Source organism: Dreissena polymorpha, chromosome 2, assembly GCF_020536995.1.
Source record: "Dreissena polymorpha isolate Duluth1 chromosome 2, UMN_Dpol_1.0, whole genome shotgun sequence".
Classification (NCBI taxonomy): domain Eukaryota; kingdom Metazoa; phylum Mollusca; class Bivalvia; order Myida; family Dreissenidae; genus Dreissena; species Dreissena polymorpha.
Genome location: NC_068356.1, coordinates 26,932,143 through 26,956,744, shown reverse-complemented (window position 1 = coordinate 26,956,744; position 24,602 = coordinate 26,932,143). Strand labels below are relative to the sequence as shown.

Genomic DNA, 24,602 nt, shown 5'->3' with positions numbered 1-24,602 from the left:
TTACAATCCTTCTGTCATTGAAATCTTTACTTTTTACCAAATAACAACCTATATAGGTAAATTGTTGTTATTGAATGATAAATGCAATTTGAAATGGCAAAATTCAGAGACAAAATTCCAATTTGTTGTTACATACCCTGCATATTTCCTTCCAGCAATTACTGAATGTCAATAATGTCTTCTGACATGAATAATATGTGAATGGTTGTTCCTCTCAACATGGACAGTATGAAAAATTGTCAAAGATTTGTCTTACCAATACATGTATTTACAGTATGACTTTGTCATATGATTATGATTTTCATCCCAACATGTATGTCTTTTTTTCCTCCTTACATTTCTACTATGTGCAATATTTCTTTATAGCAATTTAAAGTATGTAAAATTATTTTTCTAACATCTTTTTCAATATATTGAGTCACATTCTGGGAAAACTGTGCTTAAAGCATGTGCATAAAGTGTCAGCCTAGATAAGCCTGTGCAGGCCACACGCTAATCAGGGACCTCACTTTCTGCCTTAACTGAGTTTTCAATTAGAAGCTACTTCCTTTAAATGAAAAATTCCTTCAGTATAAAGTGTCGTCCCTCATTAGCCTGTGCAGACTGGGATAACATATTACACACATGGATTACGCCCAGTTAATCAAAATCAAAGATTTTTCCAGTTTGTTAATGAGGTGGTGATAGGGGCCCCCTACTCTGTGACCAAGGATCTCATGGAGCACTTCAATGTGGACGTGGTGGTGCATGGCCAGACCCACATCATGGAGGATGTAGACGGGCAGGACCCTTATAAGGTATGATACTATAGAGATTGTAGACAGACAGGTCCCTTGCAAGGTATGATACTGTAGGGATTGTAGACAGGTAGGACCCTGACAAGGTATGATACTGTAGGGATTGTAGACAAGCAGGACCCTTACAAGGTATGATACTGTGGGGATTGTAGACAGGCAGGACCCTGACAAGGTATGATACTGTAGGGATTGTAGACAGGCATGACCCTGACAAGGTATGATACTGTACAGATTGTAGACAGGCAGGACCCTGACAAGGTATGAAACTGTACAGATTGTAGACAGGCAGGACCCTGACAAGGTATGATACTGTAGGGATTGTAGACAGGCAGGACCCTGACAAGGTATGATACTGTAGGGATTGTAGACAGGCAGGACCCTGACAAGGTATGATACTGTAGGGATTGTAGACAGGCAGGACCCTGACAAGGTATGATACTGTAGTGATTGTAGACCCTGACAAGGTATAATACTGTAGGGATTGTAGACCCTTATAAGGTATGATACTGTAGGGATTGTAGACAGGCAGGACCCTGACAAGGTATGATACTGTAGGGATTGTAGACAGGCAGGACCCTGACAAGGTATGATACTGTAGCATATGTTGACAGGCAGGACCCTGACAAGGTATGATACTGTAGCATATGTTGACAGGCAGGACCCTGACAAGGTATGATACTTTAGGGATTGTAGACAGGCAGGACCCTGACAAGGTATGATACTTTAGGGATTGTAGACAGGCAGGACCCTGACAAGGTATGATACTGTAGGGATTGTAGACAGGCAGGACCCTGACAAGGTATGATACTTTAGGGATTGTAGACAGGCAGGACCCTGACAAGGTATGATACTGTAGCATATGTTGACAGGCAGGACCCTGACAAGGTATGATACTTTAGGGATTGTAGACAGGCAGGACCCTTATTAGGTATGATACTGTAGCATATGTTGACAGGCAGGACCCTGACAAGGTATGATACTGTAGGGATTGTAGACAGGCAGGACCCTGACAAGGTATGATACTGTAGGGATTGTAGACAGGCAGGACCCTAACAAGGTATGATACTGAAGGGATTGTAGACTAGCAGGACCCTGACAAGGTATGATACTGTAGGGATTGTAGACAGGCAGGACCCTGACAAGGTATGATACTGTAGGGATTGTAGACAGACAGGACCCTGACAAGGTATGATATTGTAGGGGTAGTAGACAGGCAGGACCCTTACAAGGTATGATACTGTAGGGATTGTAGACAGGCAGGACCCTGACAAGGTATGATACTGAAGGGATTGTAGACAGGCAGGACCTTGACAAGGTATGATACTGTAGCATATGTTGACAGGCAGGACCCTGACAAGGTATGATACTGTAGGGATTGTAGACAGGCAGGACCCTGACAAGGTATGATACTGTAGTTATTGTAGACAGGCAGGACCCTGACAAGGTATGATACTGTAGGGATTGTAGACAGGCAGGACCCTTACAAGGTATGATACTGTAGAGATTGTAGACAGACATGACCCTGACAAGGTATGATGCTGTAGGGATTGTAGACAGGCAGGACCCTTACAAGGTATGATACTGTAGAGATTGTAGACAGACATGACCCTGACAAGGTATGATACTGTAGGGATTGTAGACAGACATGACCCTGACAAGGTATGATACTGTAGGGATTGTAGACAGGCAGGACCCTTACAAGGTATGATACTGTAGGGATTGTAGACAGGCAGGACCCTGACAAGGTATGATACTGTAGGGATTGTAGACAGGCAGGACCCTGACAAGGTATGATACTGTAGAGATTGTAGACAGACATGACCCTGACAAGGTATGATACTGTAGGGATTGTAGACAGGCAGGACCCTGACAAGGTATGATACTGTAGGGATTGCAGACAGTCAGGACCCTGACAAGGTATGATACTGTAGGGATTGTAGACAGGCAGGACCCTGACAAGGTATGATACTGTAGGGATTGTAGACAGGCAGGACCCTGACAAGGTATGATACTGTAAGGATTGTAGACAGGCAGGACCCTGACAAGGTATGATACTGTAGGGATTGTAGACAGGCAGGACCCTGACAAGGTATGATACTGTAGGGGTAGTATACAGGCAGGACCCTGACAAGGTATGATACTGTGGGGATTGTAGACAGGCAGGACCCTGACAAGGTATGATACTGTAGGGATTGTAGACAGGCAGGACCCTGACAAGGTATGATACTGTAGTTATTGTAGACAGGCAGGACCCTTACAAGGTATGATACTGTAGGGATTGTAGACAGGCAGGACCCTGACAAGGTATGATACTGTAGGGATTGTAGACAGGCAGGACCCTGACAAGGTATGATACTGTAGGGATTGTAGACAGGCAGGACCCTGACATGGTATGATACTGTAGGGATTGTAGACAGGCAGGACCCTGACAAGGTATGATACTGTAGCATATGTTGACAGGCAGGACCCTGACAAGGTATGATACTGTAGCATATGTTGACAGGCAGGACCCTTATGAGGTATGATAGTGTACGGATTGTAGACAGGCAGGACCCTGACAGGGTATGATACTGTAGGGATTGTAGACAGGCAGGACCCTGACAAGGTATGATACTGTAGGGATTGTAGACAGGCAGGACCCTGACAAGGTATAATGCTGTAGCATATGTTGACAGGCAGCACCCTGACAAGGTATGATACTGTAGCATATGTTGACAGGCAGGACCCTTATAAGGTATGATAGTGTACAGATTGTAGACTAGCAGGACCCTGACAAGGTATGATACTGTAGGGATTGTAGACAGGCAGGACCCTTACAAGGTATGATACTGTAGAGATTGTAGACAGACATGACCCTGACAAGGTATGATGCTGTAGGGATTGTACACAGGCAGGACCCTGACAAGGTATGATACTGTAGGGATTGTAGACAGACAGGACCCTGACAAGGTATGATACTGTAGGGATTGTAGACAGGCAGGACCCTTACAAGGTATGATACTGTAGGGATTGTAGACAGGCAGGACCCTGTCAAGGTATGATACTGTAGGGATTGCAGACAGTCAGGACCCTGACAAGGTATGATACTGTAGGGATTGTAGACAGGCAGAACCCTGACAAGGTATGATACTGTAGGGATTGTAGACAGGCAGGACCCTGACAATGTATGATACTGTAAGGATTGTAGACAGGCAGGACCCTGACAAGGTATGATACTGTAGGGATTGTAGACAGGCAGGACCCTGACAAGGTATGATACTGTAGTTATTGTAGACAGGCAGGACCCTTACAAGGTATGATACTGTAGGGATTGTAGACAGGCAGGACCCTGACAAGATATGATACTGTAGGGATTGTAGACAGGCAGGACCCTGACAAGGTATGATACTGTAGGGATTGTAGACAGGCAGGACCCTGACATGGTATGATACTGTAGGGATTGTAGACAGGCAGGACCCTGACAAGGTATGATACTGTAGCATATGTTGACAGGCAGGACCCTGACAAGGTATGATACTGTAGCATATGTTGACAGGCAGGACCCTTATGAGGTATGATAGTGTACGGATTGTAGACAGGCAGGACCCTGACAGGGTATGATACTGTAGGGATTGTAGACAGGCAGGACCCTGACAAGGTATGATACTGTAGGGATTGTAGACAGGCAGGACCCTGACAAGGTATAATGCTGTAGCATATGTTGACAGGCAGTACCCTGACAAGGTATGATACTGTAGCATATGTTGACAGGCAGGACCCTTATAAGGTATGATAGTGTACGGATTGTAGACAGGCAGGACCCTGACACGGTATGATACTGTAGGGATTGTAGACAGGCAGGACCCTGACACGGTATGATACTGTAGGGATTGTAGACCCTTATAAGGTATGATACTGTAGCATATGTTGACAGGCAGGACCCTTACAAGGTATGATACTGTAGGGATTGTAGACAGGCAGGACCCTGACAAGGTATGATACTGTAGGGATTGTAGACAGGCAGGACCCTGACAATGTATGATACTGTGGGGATTGTAGACAGGCAGGACCCTGACAAGGTATGATACTGTAGGGATTGTAGACAGGCAGGACTCTGACATGGTATGATACTGTAGGGATTGTAGACAGGCAGGACCCTGACAGGGTATGATACTGTAGGGATTGTAGACAGGCAGGACCCTGACAAGGTATGATACTGTAGCATATGTTGACAGGCAGGACCCTTATAAGGTATGATACTGTAGGGATGCTGTAGGGATTGTAGACAGGCACGACCCTGACAAGGTATGATACTGTAGGGATTGTAGACAGGCAGGACCCTGACAAGGTATGATACTGTAGCATATGTTGACAGGCAGGACCCTTATAAGGTATAATACTGTAGGGATGCTGTAGGGATTGTAGACAGGCAGGACCCTGACAAGGTATGATACTGTAGGGATTGTAGACAGGCAGGACCCTGACAAGGTATGATACTGTAGGGATTGTAGACAGACAGGACCCTGACAAGGTATGATACTGTAGGGATTGTAGACAGGCAGGACCCTTACAAGGTATGATACTGTAGGGATTGTAGACAGGCAGGACCCTGACAAGGTATGATACTGTAGGGATTGTAGACAGGCAGGACCCTGACAAGGTATGATACTGTAGGGATTGTAGACAGGCAGGACCCTTACAAGGTATGATACTGTAGGGATTGTAGACAGGCAGGACCCTGACAAGGTATGATACTGTAGCATATGTTGACAGGCCCTTATAAGGTATGATACTGTAGGGATGCTGTAGGGATTGTAGACAGGCAGGACCCTTATAAGGTATGATACTGTAGGGATTGTAGACAGGTAGGACCCTGACAAGGTATGATACTGTAGGGATTGTAGACAGGCAGGACCCTGACAAGGTACGATACTGTACAGATTGTAGACAGGCAGGACCCTGACAAGGTATGATACTGTAGGGATTGTAGACAGGCAGGACCCTGACAAGGTATGATACTGTAGGGATTGTAGACAGGCAGGACCCTGACAAGGTATGATACTGTAGCATATGTTGACAGGCAGGACCCTTATAAGGTGTAATACTGTAGAGTAGTACTTTTACAATGTAGGATTCTTTATTCATTAACTTAAGACCAATACAAGGAACACAGCCTTAGCCTGTTAATAGTATTATTAAATGTAGGTTTTGTTACTTCAAGATCCATACACGGTACTCTTGTTTATTACTCTGAGACCCATATTGACTTTTGTTTATTACTTTGAGACCCATATTGACTTTTGTTTATTACTTTGAGACCCATATTGACTTTTGTTTATTACTTTGAGACCCATATTGACTTTTGTTTATTACTTTGAGACCCATATTGACTTTTGTTTATTACTTTGAGACCCATATTGACTTCATCCATAAGGAGTCTGTTGCTAGAAGAATCTTGTTATGTCCTTTTAGGTTGCAAGTTGTATGGCATCGATTTTGGGGAGATACTGATACTATATTTTGTTCCACATATAAATGTATCATTTTGGTGTTTTAAACAATGAAATTTTGTCCTATAATGATGTTTTTAACCCCAACAATTTCTCTCTTTGGTACAGTATCCACGACAGAAAGGAAAGTTTCAGTCTGTAGACAGTGGCAATTCTCTCACTACTGAAGACATCATACAAAGAATAATTACTAACAGGTATACACTGGCAGGATTTTTGATTTCTTGTTGGTCAATGTGCCTCATAAAAGTTGGAATATCTGCTGAATATAATGTAGTATGTTCAATACCTCAAAAATTTGAAAAAATAAAGTTGTCAATGAAAATAGATAATGTTAACCTATCAAATAAAATGGTAACAATTGTTATAATGTTAAATTTTCAAATACATTGGTAGCTATTTACAACATTCAAATATCAAAATAATTGAAATTCTTATCCTTTTTTTTAAAGATTTATAATGTTTTAATGTTATACTGTTTTGCTTTTCACTTTAAGCTTCACCGGTACTTTCTAAGAAAAGACCATCTATTCTACTCGCCTAGGTGTCAGAATCACAATGTTCCCATGATGCTATTGTGGTCACCTATTGTTTGTTGTTCGGCATCAATATTTTTTTATTTCTAGAGGCCACATTTATTGTCCCATTGTCCCGTAACTTGGTCAGAATATGTGTCCTAATGATATCTTGGCCAAGTTTCAAACTGTTTAACATGAGTAAACAAACTAGGTCACTGGTCAAATTAAAGAAATAGCTTGTTATTTCTCAAGAATTCGCCATTTTTTGAAAATAATCATGAAACATGATTAGAACATTAATTTTGTTCTAATGGTATCCCAGCCCAGTCCAAAATGGTCGAAGTCTGTTTAAAAAACATGGCTGCCAAGGGTCGGGGCAGTTTTCACTTTATGGCTAAAGTAAGACCTTGTTAACACTCTAGAGGTCGGTCATATTTTGGTCCAATCAAGATGCAACTTTTTTCTGAATTTTTGTTGTAATTTTATCTCGGCTGAGTTTAACAATAAATTTTTCTGGTCTGTTGAAAAGCATCTCTGCCTGGGGGCATTTTTAGTCCCCTACCGGTTTCCCCGGAGGGGACTTATGGTTTGTGCTCCGTGTGTCCGTCAGTCAGTCAGTCAGTCTGTCACACTTTTCTGGATCCTGCGATAACTTTAAAAGTTCTTAATATTTTTTCATGAAACTCGAAACATGGATAGATGGCAATACGGACATTATGCACGTCATTTCATTTTGTTCCTACGTCAAAAATTCTGGTTGCTATGGCAAAAAAAATTAAAAAATCTGACAATGGTGGAGTTGGTAGGGGACATATATTGCTTGACAATAGTCTTGTTTTTATATGGCTATAGTTACAACTTGTAAACAATGTTGAAGTTCCATATTTGGTCCAATCTTAAATAAAATTGCACAGAACATTTGTTCATATGATATCTCTGTCGAGTTGGGAAATTGTTTTGGTCTGTTGACTAACATAAATACCAGGTCGCGGGGCAGTTGTTCTTATACGGCTATTTTGAAACCTTGCTAACATTGCTCTTGTTAAGGGGCAAAATGGCATATACACGCAAATAAAATCGTAAACATCACGCATTATTTGAATTTATTGTGTGAATCAATTTCTCTGGAAAGAAATTCATTGTACAATTAATTTCACAAAGTCTGTGAACTGATATTCCAAAGATTTAGTGGGTAATAGGCGACAGAAACAGTTCCTCACAACAACAAATATTTCAGTTTCTTCAGCAAAAGCACTGATCAACTATTAGTTTTGGCAACAAATCAAAAGGCATTTTGATGGATATCTATTGCAAATAAGTACAGAAAATAATTTCTGCAAATTCTTGCAATGAAATCCTATTTATTTACAGTCAGATATATTTTATTTATTTATTCATTTATATTTGAATTTTTTTTTTCATTTGGACTAACAGCATTTTTACTTGCTTCTCTTAGGTTAAATAATTTTTCGTCTGGATAGTGACAAGAGTTTCCCACCTTTCTATGAATCTGGTGTTTCTATATTCATCCATCATGCAAAGAAATTGTATCCCAACAGGCTGAAGTATGAAGAAAGAAACAAGAAAAAGGCTGACAAAGAGAACAAAATCTTCGAGGCTCTTCAAAAGAAGCAACAGGAGTCAAACGGTCAGCCGCAGGTCCTCAACATTTAGTGTTGTAGAACGTGTGTGATGTAACTGGATCATGGACAGCTCAACCAGAAACACCCATCAATGACATGATTTTGAATGTCATTGTGTGTTTAATTAAAAGAGTTTCAATCATTTTAAGTATTTAGCATATTTCAAACTTATTTTTAATTTTTATTTGGTATATTTGTAGCCAAGCATGTTGTTTTTCACCATGTGTGTAGATTATTTATTTATTCACTATATAGTTTCTGTTTGATGAAAAATGTACTTTAATGATAAAGTTCTTGATAAAAATCTATTTGATAATTCAATGTTTGCTTCTGAAATTCAGCTTTAATTTGTTAATTAGTGGTTTTTCTAGTCAGGGATATTGTTACATGCATCATAACCTGGTGATTGATACCTTACTTGAATTGAAGGAAAACACCACATTTTGATTTACATTGTCAGTGTCTGACATTTGTTCTTACCTACGTTTAAAAATAATATTATATCTGTGATAGAGTTCTGTATAAATCCATATTTCTAAATCATGCATTAGTTTGGATTTCTGCTATATTTCCATAGTGCATTATTTCTTCATGTACATGGTGTATGCCGTTGCTGTAAACAAATGTTTATTCCAGATAGTAGATTTTGGTTTCATAATCTATTTAAATGCATAATAATTAACCATTTTGAGTCTTATTGTATATGATACTTACTGGTATGTATGTGTATTACTTATAAGTGTTAAACTTCAATGAACCGTAACATGCGACATTGGGTCCTATGCCACATGTGACCAGCTTAGCTTGAGACACTCGATCCCTACCAGATGACATCTCATGTATAGGGTCATTCAAATGTTGTTTTGACATTGCTCTGACATTTAGTTCTTGAAATGAATCTAGTAATTTGTGTACCATCACCATTTTCACCTGCACGCACATTTTCATACACTATAACAATTTAAGATGCTGTCATTTACTATATGATGATATAATTTTATTTAAATTTGTGTTTATACGCAATGTAGCTCCTCTTATATCCTTTATACAAATTCCTGGGATTCAAACAAAAAAAGATGCTTGTATTTCAAAATATGTATAAATTGCGGACCCAACTTCCTAAATTGCTGAATATTCAGGGGTTTTAATGACATACCAAAAGTAGCCAATGAAAACTTAATTGTGCATGGTTTATGGTACAGAACACCAAATGATGGTTGCTGTAAGAGCTTAAAGTCACTATCACGCTCACCAATACATACGGCTACTGTATTATGCTATATAAAAACATTCGACAACAAGTAGTACCATACGATGGTTTATTACAATAGGAAGACCCTAAAAACAAGTAACATTGATGTAAAAACGTTATATTACAAGCATTCGGCAAGTTTTCAGCATCTAAATATCTAAATATCGTTCCACGATGTAATCTACTTTCGCTTTCGAGTCAGGATCGGATTCATTCGGGTTGCGTTCATTTGCATAATTTATACAAGCCATTTTCGCATTGGCTAAGTTTCAGTTACCCAGAATTCATTTTGATTTCACAGAATGATTATTCATGAGAGCTACGTCATGCTTCCGACGCTTACAGTATCCAATCTAGTGTTCGCCCGTAAATGTTCGGATATTTCACGGGAGATATAAATGGAATTATTTGTGGCCACAAAAAATAAAAACGAGCATTTTGTATCTCGTTAAATCAATTCTACCACAAACATCTAATGTTGAAATTTTGCATTTTGCTAAAAGGAACATTGATTTTTGTATGGGTTAGCTTTATTTAACGAAATATTCGATATTTTTGAGAGTGATTGTTACTTTAAGAGTAAAAAACAATGTTGTAAGGTATTAAAACAAGACATTAGTAGGTACTAAAAAAGAACTATCAAGACAATATTTTTTTTTTTGCTCTTTTATTCCATGCAAAATGAAAGCAACTCTCAATATAAAATACAACAACACTTACATAAACTCTTAGGAAACAGTAAGTTGTCACAACTATCATCTGTTCCAGGTTGGGAATAAGGTAACATCCCAACTTACACCTGCGATCAGACAATATTCTAAATTGAATCTGTTTATATATTATCTGGAACAATAAAAAATACATTCACATGTAGACTTCGTTAGTTAGAGGCTAATGACATTTGAACCAATTATACAGGCCTTTTAAATGAGATGGATATTTGTTCCAAGAACATTATGCAAATAAAACTCCAGGATGGAATGAATCCAGTAGCAGATAAACTGCAGACAAATCGATATTCAAGGAAGGACATTTCAACAAGCACTCTAGCATAACGTCTGTTCTTATATTTTTTCTGAAATCCATATGGCTCCTTTGCATCCTGCCTTTATCACCTCCGTGAGAGCTTTGTAGAATGGAGCCTGAAACAAATTGAAACTAAATGTTGTGTCATGCATTAATAGGCCTTACAACATATCCGGACAGTGTATCCCCTGACTATTCTGCATCACTTAGCAAGATTGTCAGGAGCTACTCTGGCCTCATGTTCCCATGACAAGGGTCAAATGTTAACTTTGTTCCAAAAACAAAGCATGTTTCCCCCCAAAGACTGTAAACCTATTTACATGTGTGACACATGCAGCATTGACCTTGGACCTACTGAATCCAAATAAAAACAATGATATCTTCATAAAGACCAATAACCATGTGATAATTCTTTAGTTCGATGTAGCATTTTAAAACTTTTAGATACTGATACTTTCAAATCTATATGCATTTATATACAAGCAAATTTCTGCTATTTGACATTTTTTTGCCATTCAGTGAGAAACTTTTCCAACACGGTTTAACTTATGTACCGACTTGATTTGTATTTCAGGATGATGCAGTAGTACTCATTGCAATATGTGATGAATAACTTAATCTTATAGGTTTTCACATGTTACTATTTTAATATTCTACCACAACATGACTTCAGATGAACAAACTTTTACCACTTAGAAAATGTTTTTGTAAGCATTTTTACTTTATGTAAATTTAAAGTGGTATGTATTATTTCAATTTCAAGGAAGCCATAAATACACAGAAGACTCCCAAGTTCAATGCTGTACCATTCTTAACAATTGCACAGGCTGACGCACATGCACTAGCCTTTGTTTTCTCATGATTTATCTACAGACTGAGAATGATTAAAGGCACCCGTTGTCCAAAATAATTTACAATTGTTTAAAGATCACAATGTTTGTTTGTCTTTCTAACACACTTGTATTTGTTTATCCTTAATAGAATTCTCACTTTCCAAAATTCATGCCAGTAGAGAAAACACTAATTGTGTCTTCAAACTCTCACCATGGTTAATACAAATCTCATACAATCTCACCTGACTAACCAAATACAATCCCAACCCAGTTTTCATCAAGATAAACATTCTGACCAAATTTCATAAAGATTGGATGAACACTGTGACCTCTACTGTCTACACAAACAAATATTGACGGTTTTTCTTTTATTTGACCTAGTGACCTAGTTTTTGACCCAAGATGACCAAAATACAATCCCAACCCAGATTTCATCAAGATAAACATTCTGACCAAATTTCATAAAGATTCGATGAAAACTGTAACCTCTATTGTCTATACAATGTTTTTATGTTATTTCACATAGTGACCCAGTGTTTGACCTAGTGACCTAGTTTTTGACCCCAGATGACCCAAATACAATTCCAACCCAGATTTCATCAAGATAAACATTCTGACCAAATTTCATAAAGCTTGGATGAAAACTGTGACCTCTACTGTCTACACAAACAAATTGTTGACGGTTTTTCTATTATTTGACCTAGTGACCTAGTTTTTGACCTCAGATGACCCAACCAAACACAATCCCACCCCAGATTTCATCAAAATAAACATTCTGACCAAATTTCATAAAGATTGGATGAAAACGGCAACCTCTATTGTCTACACAAGGTTTTTCTATTATTTGACATAGTTTTTGACCTTGTTTTTGACCCCAGATGACCCAAATACATTCCCAAGCCAGATTTCATCAAAATAAACATTCTGACCAAATTTCATAACTCATACAATCTCACTTGACTAACCAAATACAATCCCGACCCAGTTTTCATCAAGACAAACATTCTCACCAAATTTCATAAAGATTGGATGAAAACTGTGACCTCTGTTGTCTACACAAGGTTTTTCTAATATTTGACCTATTTACCTTGTTTTTGACCCCAGGTGACCCAAATACAATCCCAACCCAGATTTCATCAAGACAAACATTCTGACCAAATTTCGTGAAGATTGGATGAAAACTGTAACCTCTTTTGTCTACACAAGGTTTTTCTATTATTTGACCTAGTGACCTAGTTTTTGACCCCAGATGACCCAAATACAATCCCAACCCAGATTTCACCAAGATAAACATTCTGACCAAATTTCATAAAGATTGGATGAAAACTGTGACCTCTACTGTCTACACAAACAAATTGTTGACAGACACACGCTAACACAACGGACGCCGGACATCACACGGTCACATAAGCTCACCATGTCACTTTGTGACAGGTGAGCTAAAAAAAAGTTACAAAGACTGACCCACTATGTGTAACCCACCTTCTCTGCATCGTGCTCCAGCCCAGTGTCATGATGATGTAATTCGTCATCACGGAATTCCTTTAGGGTCTAAATATATACATTAAATGTTAACAAGGATTGAACAACTTCTTAAGTTTACTTCATATATTCATATCTAGATTTGCATTGTATCAATTGAAATTAGTAAAATTCATGAACAAATAATTTTCTGATTAATTTTAACAATCGAAGCTATAAGGTTTTAAATGTAAACATAAACCATGCAAACTTCGCTTGAATGAATAGTAACAAAAAATAAATGCGTCTTCTGTAATTGGTGCTGATAAAGGAAAGATTGTTATTGGTATAGCTATGATTTTAATTAAATGAGACTATTTGGAGGTTGTTTTTTATTGTCATAAATGCAGGGTATATATTCTATTATACCTACTAATTCAACCCAGTATTATAAATTTCCTGCAGATATGATCCAATAATTTTACAAATACTCCTTTGTCACATGTCATATGATAAAATCAGAATAAAACAAGAACGAGTCACTGTGACCTTGAACTTTGACCTAGTGACCTCAAAATCAATAGGGGTCATCTGCCAGTCATGATCAATGTACCTATGAAGTTTCATGATCCTAGGCGTAAGCATTCTTGAGTTATCATCCGGAAACCATCTGATGGACAGACGAACCGACAGACATGTGCAAAACAATACAACCCCTCTTCTTCGAAGGGGGGCATAATAATAAAGTCAGAAGCTATGATGATCCGGTTGCTCAGAATCAAATGAAAATTTTATAATTTGTACAAAGGTTCCAATTATATCAAAGGTTTTAGCATAGAAAAATAAATTCTGAGGACTAACAAATTGATTGCCAATTACGGTACATCAAATAATTCAAGTGTTCATACAGGTACCTTTAATAATTCTTTGTGTTGTTCAGGGTTGTCTTCCATTAGCTCCCTGATCTGGCTGCCAAATACAAATTGCAGTTGTTTGTGTCAATTAAATAAGATATGTATACATGACAATGTATGGATATCAAGAAAACTTCTTTTACTTGTCAACATTAATTGATTGCTGTCAATATGAAAGCAACTTTTAAAGACTAGTTCAGAAGAACAACTTAAAGGGACTGTCAACCACGAATGACGAAAAAAGAAAAGTTATAAAATATCGTTATTTTTAAAAATTATTAGTTTATATTGATTAAAATTTCACAACTGGTATATTACATTACTTGACAGAAGTTCATATTTTCAGTATATTCGAAAATCGAAAGTACATCGCGGAAATAGGTGACATAAGGATATACACACTTAAAATAATGCAAGTAGATTGATCATTTTATATAAATAATATATACAATTCACTATGCATGCACAATTTGTTTACCACTCGACGATGATGATCAATCTACTGGCGTTATTTATAATTAACTGGTAGTTACGTGGTAGACATACCCAGTAAAATGTATTACGGAATGTACTGAAAATATAAAAACTTAACAACTTTTTTAAAGTAATGTAATATACAAGTGATATTTTAATCAATATAAACCAATAATTGTAAAAATATACGGTATTTTACAACTTTTCTTCGTCACCGTGGTTGACAGTCCCTTTAAAAGCGACTTGTTCAATGTTGAAATAGTTTGCCATTAAATGGCTTAATTTTATATAGTTAAGGATGATAAATTGAACAAAAATCCTATTGTGACATGAACATGGGTCCTTTTGTTGAAACGGCAAATGCTTTGACCACTCTGACCATGTGCATAAATTGATCTGGTTAGTCTTTTACTCTGTGTGATCAATGCACAATTTTAAATCATTCCTAATTATTATATTGCATTAGCTCACAAACCCTTAAAAAGCTTATTTCTTTTCTCAGTTTTTATTGCTGCTTGCTCACCAAATTTATGGTGTATTCCCATGGTATTTCACTCCGTAAACATACATAATATGTTTATTTTTGGAATACGAGTCAAAATGTTGTTTTCAGTCACCTTACTAAACTTACTCATTGTAATGTTCCCCAATGACAGACTCAACAGCGACCGTGCAAGCCATGGCCCCCTCCTTGCCCAGGAGGGCTGATCCAGCCCCTGGAGAAGGATAGATAGAGTCATTTCACAGTGAGCAAAAAGGGGTGTGCAAACAGGCTTTTGGGATTTGGGGACACAAGTTACCATGTAACATCAATGGAAGAGTAATATTTATACAAACACGCACATTGGCTATGATGAAATACAAGTGTAGAGAACTTGTTTAAGTTGAGAAGGCAGAGGCATATTATCAGTTACAAAAAGTAAAAATTTAACTCGAATAAGTATTGGATGACACAAAAGTATATATATTTATATAAATTATATAAAGATTTACATTTCATTATGTTTTTAATGTTGCAAACATGCCTATTAAAACCTATGACAATTTCTTTCTTTTATTTTCTGAAAAAAAAAAAAATTAAGTTGAAAAATAGTTGCTGCATTAAACTGGTCTGTTAATCAAGTTTCTCGCCAAGTTTTTGAGAGTATGATCATGTGCTAGATCTGAACTTAAACAAGGGCTGTTTGTAAAACATGCATGCCCCCCATATGGGCTGTCCGTTGTACTGGCAGCCATTGTGTGAATACGGCTTTTAACACTGTGACCTTGACCTTTGACCTAGTGACCTGAAAATCAATAGGGGTCATCTGCAAGTCACGATCAATGTACCTATGAAGTGTCATGATCCTAGGCAAAAGCGTTCTTGAGTTATCATCCGAAAATCATTTTACTATTTCCGGTCACCTTGACCGTTGACCTTGTGACCTCAAAATCATTAGGGGTCATCTGCGAGTCATGATCAATCTACCTATGAAGTTTCATGATCCTAGGCATATGCGTTCTTGAGTTATCATCCGAAAATCATTTTACTATTTCGGGTCACTGTGACCTTGACCTTTGACCTAGTGACCTGAAAATCAATAGGGGTCATCTGCGAGTCATGATCAATCTACCTATAAAGTTTCATGATCCTAGGCATATGCGTTCTTGAATTATCATCCGAAAATCATTTTACTATTTCGGTCACCGTGACCTTGACCTTTGACCTAGTGACCTCAAAATCAAGAAGGGTCATCTGCGAGTCGTGATCAATCTACCCATGAAGTTTCATGATCCTAGGCGTATGCGTTCTTGAGTTATCATCCGGAAACCATTTTACTATTTCGGGTCACAGTGACCTTGACCTTTGACCTAGTGACCTCAAAATCAATAGGGGTCATCTGCAAGTCATGATCAATGAACCTATGAAGTTTCATGATCCTAGGCCCAAGCGTTCTTGAGTTATCGTCTGACAACCACCTGGTGGACGGACCGACCGACCGACCAACTGACTGACATGAGCAAAGCAATCTACCCCCTCTTCTTCTAAGGGGAGCATAAATATAAATCTGTATTCACAAACAAACATTATGTACCAAGAGCAAATCCTTTGACCTAGTGACCTGAAAATCAATAGGGGTCATCTGCAAGTCACGATCAATGTACCTATGAAGTGTCATGATCCTAGACAAAAGCGTTCTTGAGTTATCATCCGAAAATCATTTTACTATTTCCGGTCACCGTGACCTTGACCTTTGACCTTGTGACCTCAAAATCAATAGGGGTCATCTGCGAGTCATGATCAATCTACCTATGAAGTTTCATGATCCTAGGCATATGCGTTCTTGAGTTATCATCCGAAAATCATTTTACTATTTCGGGTCACTGTGACCTTGACCTTTGACCTAGTGACCTGAAAATCAATAGGGGTCATCTGCGAGTCATGATCAATCTACCTATGAAGTTTCATGATCCTAGGCATATGCGTTCTTGAATTATCATCCGAAAATCATTTTACTAATTTGGTCACCGTGACCCTGACCTTGACCTTTGACCTAAAAATCAATAGGGGTCATCTGCAAGTCATGATCAATGTACCTATGAAGTTTCATGATCCTAGGCCCAAGCGTTCTTGAGTTATCGTCTGACAACCACCTGGTGGATGGACCGACCGACCGACCGACTGACCGACATGAGCAAAGCAATATACCCCCTCTTCTTCGAAGGGGGGCATAAATATAAATCTGTATTCACAAACAAACATTATGTACCAAGAGCAAATCCTGCAATGTCCCATAATGGCATGAGAACTGTAGGGCGTGCCCGATGTTGATGCATCAACCTCTCAAACTCCAACAGATGTTTTTGCTCCTCATCTTGCATTTGCTGAATGACACAATTCAAGCCTTAAATGCAAATAATTGTACCAAAGTAGAAAAGTTAGGAAAAAACAACAGTTTCATCCTGGAATAAGTTCAAGTTCAGACAGCTGATTTTTATCTATGACAATATACAATAATATAAAAAAATATTAAAGGTTACATACTAGAATTATGGTATTTCAATATTAAGTATTGTTTTCAAATTATCAGCAAATCTTAATCCTCGGAAAAAAAACGTCATGAATTCACAATATATTGTGCAATCTTGTCTTGTGTATGTGAAGGTATGTGCATTCAGGCAGCAGGGGTGGAAAACTGACTTCCCCTCACAATGGCGAGAGAAGGATGCGGCCTGGCGAACTAAATTTAAGAAATAATATTTTTCTATCATGGTTTGTTGTCGAATAACCCACAGTAACGAGTATAGATGCGTAGGAATTAAATCACGAGTGCAAAGAACAAGTGATTATATAACACACATCTATACAACTTACTGTGGGTTATTCGACAACAAACCATCATAGAAAAATATTATTTTGATTCTAACACGATACTGATTGATTTGGTTCAAGCTTTAGGATGAGAACTATATTTTTCACTACTGTATAGCATAGTGTAACTTATAGTGTACCTTCAATCTGGCCAGAATCAGGCAGTGTTTTACTATGCCTACACTGTGTCCTGTATTTAAGATAAGCATGTGTTGGTTACACCATTTGAAAGGGCCTAATAATTTCTAAAGAGGTCATACTTTAAGCATTATTGAGCTTAAACAAATGGGTTGAAATTAAACCCACCAATAACCATAAAACTTATACCTGAATTACAGGACCTGAAGGTGTATTTCCAAGGACGGCCAATTGACCTTGATAAATCCTTTTAGCACCAAACTCTCCAGCATGGTCAATTCTTATAATTTTATCAAGTAAAGCTTTTGTCTGTTCAGCCTTTTCCCTTTGACTGTAATTTCGCACAAGTATATGCCAAATGCTACACCGCAAACATATACGTTTTGTAACCTGTAGGGCCATTCTGAAAAAGATAAAAATTTAAATGAATATTATCAATATATCTAACCAAGCGACCCAATATTAACAGAAGTTCCCAACTGCCGGTATTCAAATATGGATACCGGGTATTCACATTTTTACAGCTTGATAACAGCTACCATTTTCACAGCTTTATTTGAAAGTAGGCATTTGGTTAGCACTATTACTAGGACTCTGGTGTAAGATCAAATCGATGGTGGAATGTTTTCCTTTATAACAAATTGTATCTTATGAGATTTTAGTGCATCTTTCGAGCACCTAAAAAGCATATTCAGCAAAACATGTACATTGTAATAGTTTTTAGTATAAAATTTTCATATTCTATAGTATAAATACTAGATTCCTTTTTAATGTTCCATGAATATTTTTAAAATTCCAATTTTTGATACACAAACGCATATAGAGGTAATATGTCTTTGAGTTGGACAGGTTTGCGATACAAGCTTTTCGATCAAAGCAATGACTCTACAATTGGTGAAGGCTTTTAGCACCATATATTTTGTCCCTTTTTATAAAAAAAAAAACAAGTTGGTTTCCACCTTATTTTCATTGAAGAATATTTGATAACTTGTACCCAACAGATTCGCCCACAAGTTAAACACATTTGCCTTAACATGCACAAATATTAGTCTTAAGCACTGATTTGGATATCCATTAGAAATATAACATTTAAATATTAACAGTTATTAAAGTCCAGTGTTGAATTTACAAGTTCATTAATTTGTCAACATGTAAACATAATAAGTTTTAAGAAGAGGACATCTTACACTGTCACTTATTGTGTTGATTTGAACTTAACAGCAATTTAACGATTTACAGAGCAGGGGGCAACAAAGAAAAGTATGCAAATACAAAGATACATATTATGTGATTCTTGTTGTTTGTAAGCTATTTTTCTTAGATTGAGTAATGTTAATAAGAAATTATATGTGGTTAATTATCATTATGCCTCAGCCAGTAGCTAAACCCATGTACACCATAAGGGCGCATGGGCATTCATCTCAAGTGCCAAGTGAGTTTTAAGCATATTTTACTGTTATATCTATACAAATAGAACAGACCACTGACAAAAGCCTTCCATTTTCAAAGAACATGTTAGAGTTTTCAATATCAAATCATTGGTGTATGCTGTACAATCAAATGCAACTGACCATAATCCCATTGGTATTAAGCTGATTGATAATTTAACAAGAGATGTGTTTGCCAGAAACACAATGCCCCCTACTGTGCCGCTTTAATTTTTTTTTATATCCCTGTAAACAAGGGCTGTTTGTAAAACATGCATGCCCCCCATATGGGCTGTCCATTGTAGTGGCAGCCATTGTGTGAATACGTTTTTTGTCACTGTGACCTTGACCTTTGACCTAGTGACCTGAAAATCAATAGGGGTCATCTGCGAGTCATGATCAATGTACCTATGAAGTGTCATGATCCTAGGCAAAAGCGTTCTTGAGTTATCATCCGGACACAATTTTACTGTTTCCGGTCACCGTGACCTTGACCTTTGACGTAGTGACCTGAAAATCAATATGGGTCATCTGTGAGTCATGATCAATGTACCTATGAAGTTTCATGATCCTAGGCGTAAGCGCTCTTGAGTTATCATCCGGAAACCATTTAACTATTTCAGGTCACCGTGACCTTGAGCTTTGACCTAGTGACCTCAAAATCAAAAGGGGTCATCTGCGAGTCATGATCAGTCTACCCATGAAGTTTCATAATCCTAGGCATATGCGTTCTTGAGTTATCATCCAAAAAACCATTTTACTATTTTGGGTCACTGTGACCTTTGACCTAGTGACCTCAAAATCAATAGCCGTCATCTGCGAGTCATGATCAATCTACCCATGAAGTTTCATGATCCTAGGCATATGCGTTCTTGAGTTATCATCCGAAAAACATTTTACAATTTTGGGTCACCATGACCTTGACCTTTGACCTAGTGACCTCAAAATCAATAGGGGTCATCTGCGATTCATGATCAATGTACCTATGAAGTTTCATAATCCTAGGCATATGCGTTCTTGAGTTATCATCCGAAAACCATTTTACTATTTCGGCTCACCGTGACCTTGACCTTTGACCTTGTGACCTCAAAATCAATAGGGGTCATCTGCGAGTCATGATCAATCTACCTATGAAGTTTCATGATCCTAGGCGTATGCGTTCTTGAGTTATCATCCGAAAACCATTTTACTATTTCGGGTCACCGTGACCTTGACCTTTGACCTAGTGACCTCAAAATCAATAGGGATCATCTGCGAGTCATGATCTATCTAACGATGAAGTTTTATAATCCTAGGCGTATGCGTTCTTGAGTTATCATCCGGAAACCATTTTACTATTTCGGGTCACCGTGACCTTGACTTTTGACCTAGTGACCTCAAAATCAATAGGGGTCATCTGCGAGTCATGATCAATGTACCTATAAAGTTTCATGATCCTAGGCCCAAGCGTTCTTGAGTTATCATCCGGAAACCACCTGGTGGATGGACGGACCGACCGACATGTGCAAAGCAATATTCCCCCTCTTCTTCAAAAGGGGGCATAAAAATATAACTTCCCTGGTGAAAATGATCTGTACCTGCCAAATGATATAAAATAGTAATTATCCCTCTTTAAAACTTATTACTTCCCTTCATAAGATACACATGCATGCCAAAAATCAAGTTGGTATCTGCAAAATTGCAAAAGTTATGGCCAATGTTAAAGTTTTTGGACGTCAGTAAAAGTAATTGATACTGTTATATATCTTAATACATCGTGCACTAATATTTGTTAACATTTTATATTTATTTTGTGTACCAAATATACATTGTTTGCAACAAAGTCTAACATCATGTCAAACTAAACATATCTTTACAAACTTCAAAGATAAAATTGATCAACCCCAGGGTAAGTTACCCTCAGCGCCCTCACACTATTTTGGGGGAAGGGGTCCATAGCCCTAAGGAGGGGGAATTTTTTGTAAATGGGGGAATTTTATAATAAAAAACAACTATGTTTAACTGTTATAAACATATATTTCTATATATTTGACTGTCTATAGGACAGAATGTTGGACTTTTACGCAATCTATATAACAGTACCGGTAATCTTATTTAAGTTCCTAAAGCTGGGTTCCCACTGCCGATCAGATACGCTCGATCACCGAAATTTCCCGACCAAACCTTACGAAGCTCGACTAAAAAGGGTAAACACGACTTCTTCTCGACCTCTTGTCGATAACACACGTCCCCCACACGACTCATTCACGACGTCCACTCAACCATCTTTCCGATCAATCATCTCGACCTATACGCAAGCCCTATACGATCTCAGCTCGACCAAGTGGACCTCTGCTCGATTACCACCAGATCTTCACACGACCAGATCCTTTTGCACGTGAGTTTTGTGTAAGGGACATGAGTTCATGTATGGTCGAATAGCAATCGGGTAGTGATCGTTTACAGTCCAGAAGCCGTCAGCTAGCAGTCTAGTAAATCTGTACATCAAATCGAATAGAGGTCGCAGTGTTCTGCCGTGAATTTTTACTGTTGAGGACATGGACCCTTTAGTGTTAAAAAAGTGGGCACAAAAAGGAAAAATATGGGGACAGAGAAATATATTTGTTACTGTAGCAGAATTTAATTTTCAGAAACTAATTATATTTTTATACATGCACTCTCAAATTTGCTTGTTTTCCACAGGAGGTAACATTCTAATTCAACCATGAATATTTTAAAAACTTTTTAAAACTGTCAAACAATAGTCATCATATTTACAAAACTTTCAACAGATTTATGGTCATTGAACTCAGCATTGCGTGTCAAAGTACTTGTTCGATAATTAGAATTACCGATAGTAAAGGCGTTTTTTTGGGCTTTATGCGCAAAGTGTATGTCATTTTGTTGTTGTCAAACAGTGACCAAGACAATTTTCGAAGCCAATTTGCTTGGAACGTATGTTTAGGGCCAGGGGTAGACTTTTTAGTCATTGCTTAACGATGTTGGGACTTGGGGAGACTCTGTTGGGGTGTTGTTATTATTCTCGTCATATTTTCTAATTTTACTTGCCGGAGGACAAAAACTAAAATGGATTTTGTTTTCTTCGGCCGGTCACTGTCCGCCATTTTGATTGGTTGTTATAATCTCAACTTACCAATGCAATAAAGTGTTATTAAAGTAAATTTACCATTGGCTGCAAAATGACGTCACGTCCAATGAAATAATTCGTGTTGATTACACACTCACTCGATTACTTTACCGACTTACCAATTTCATTGATTAGTTTTTATTACTAATTCCTGTGCGCTCGCAGACCCATATACGGAAAACGGGTGGGGACAAATCTTTTATTTTTGCGCCAATGACGCAAGGGAGCATCCACGGCAGAACACTGAGGTCGAGTGGATCGTGTTGCAATCTTAAATAACTCGGGTAGATGTCGAGCAGATAGGGTAAAGATCATGTAAAAGATGTCAATCTTATCGCAACACGATTGCTTCACAATCAATTCGATCTTCTACTAGACTAATACACAACCACTTCCCGAGCGCTTCTCGATCCATTTCCTACTCGAACGCTACTCGATATTTTTTGACATGTAAAAAAATATCGGGTAAGAAGCCCAACCAATGCCAACCTTTCCGACGCACCCGACCACTCATGCCGACCGAACCAGACTAGTACCCGACCGCTTATTTGGGCTTGATTGAGTTGATCTGATAGGCAGTGGGAACCCAGCTTCAAACAAGCTAGTGCTGTGTCCCGTTGGGCATCTGTGAGCTGATCCTGGCCACTGTGCACAATTTGCATGACATTTTCTAAAGTTTCTTGTTTTAAACTAGCGTGCAGTGGGGTACAAACACTGTTCATCAAGGAACACATGGCATCTTCACTAGCATCATGACTAGTAGTACTAGTGGAACAAAATGCATCTGACTGGGCAAAGGACTGTTGTTTGAACAGAAGATCTTTTTTTTTTACATTTGACGAATGTTTTACTATTGAATTTTTTACTATAAGACTTGCTGTCATGAGACATGATGTTGTTTTGACCTTCACCTTCCAGCTATTCTTGATCGTATGGGTGTTTTTTCCACCGATGTTTTATTGAGCATCTAATCGATTAAGGATACATAGCACCAATTACATTGGAACAAAATAATCGTAGATAGTTCAGTGCGCGAAAAACGGTCAATTTTCAACTATAAATCAGTGAAATGTTTTTAAAAATTATTTGAGGGTAAAAAATATACTTTTCAGGTGGGGGACTGCCGCTGAAATTTGGCGGCAGATTTGATAGATTGAGGGCCCTGAACCTATGCATTTAAAACTGATTTTTGATGGAAAATACCTATAACAGTAATTATTCAGATAAAATTTGTCTGTAAATAAACATATTAATCACCTAATTGGTTAATGAATTTAACCATTTGTGGGAATTGAGAAAAAATAACAGCTGCCTGAACGTCAATTGAACAGATGTCAGATGCAGAATTTTAATTGGGAATTAAATGAAATAAGAAATTAACTATAATTAAGAGTTTGTGGTTTCCACCACATAAATGATCCACATAAATAAGACGTTTGAGTGAATATGTAATTATTAAAAATCTTATCAGTATCTATTATCTATTAAACCTCTTATATAATTTTCTATCCGAATATATTATAATAGACGAAAACTATACAACTTAAATATTGTGTGTCTTAAACATAAATAATGTTTTATGAATACCTTGCAAATAAATAAAAATGAAAAATATATACTGTTTCTAAAAATCAAACAGTATTTTACACGTCTCTGTTTATTGGCGTTGATGTTATTGTATTAAATCTCAAACTGACAAATTTTGTGTCTTTCTTGGGAAGACATTTGCTAGTCACGGAGCTAACGTCAAATCTATGTTTAATTAATACTAACTAATTTTGAGAGCTGCTTTTTAAGCAGCCACATAACATTATAAAACAGTAGGAAATTAACATTATAATTTATATAAGCATATTAATATTTATTAAAAAACACACCAAGAAAGTTCACTAACAACAACGCTTCCAATAAGGTTCGTGCGTTTTCATTGCACTTTGAATAAGCAGACGATTTATTCCTGAAATCTGGGTTCCGTAGATAGTCGTTATATCACGATTGTTGGTTCCGTAGATAGTCGTTATATCACGATTAATTTTCGTAGGTATGGATTTCATATAGTTGTTCATGTAGAAAGTCGTATTTTATACTTCTTTCCGATTTAATTTCTTTTCCGATTCGGTATTTCCTTGTTATAAAAATATGTGTTGATTC

At 37.6% G+C, this 24,602-nt stretch overlaps 2 protein-coding genes across 8 annotated transcripts in view; one reads left to right on the top strand and one right to left on the bottom strand.

Annotated features, from left to right (window-relative positions):
- LOC127866329 (ethanolamine-phosphate cytidylyltransferase-like) overlaps positions 1-9,133 on the top strand; it is a 32,836-nt gene extending 23,703 nt beyond the window's left edge. For all 5 annotated transcript variants that reach the window (XM_052406798.1, XM_052406796.1, XM_052406797.1 and 2 more), the window contains 3 exons: positions 666-797; positions 6,395-6,483; positions 8,364-9,133. In XM_052406798.1, coding sequence (XP_052262758.1) covers positions 666-797; positions 6,395-6,483; positions 8,364-8,478 — 336 coding nt within the window. In that variant the 3' untranslated portion in view covers positions 8,479-9,133. The remainder of the gene's footprint in view (positions 1-665; positions 798-6,394; positions 6,484-8,363) is intronic.
- Positions 9,134-10,000: 867 nt separating this feature from the next.
- Positions 10,001-24,451, bottom strand: LOC127866334 (5-demethoxyubiquinone hydroxylase, mitochondrial-like). Of its 3 annotated transcripts, none has more exons than XM_052406812.1 (7): positions 24,329-24,451; positions 18,087-18,300; positions 17,158-17,272; positions 15,039-15,123; positions 13,934-13,988; positions 13,027-13,109; positions 10,001-10,841 (listed from the first exon to the last, which is right to left on the bottom strand). In XM_052406812.1, coding segments are annotated over exons 2-7 (552 nt in total). In that variant the 5' UTR covers position 18,300; positions 24,329-24,451; the 3' UTR covers positions 10,001-10,840. The 3 variants fall into 3 exon arrangements, with proteins under 3 accessions (XP_052262772.1, XP_052262770.1, XP_052262771.1); XM_052406810.1 differs by having other exon boundaries at positions 13,041-13,109; XM_052406811.1 differs by lacking the exon at positions 24,329-24,451 and adding an exon at positions 24,039-24,198 and having other exon boundaries at positions 13,041-13,109.
- Between the last annotated feature and the right edge of the window lie 151 nt (positions 24,452-24,602).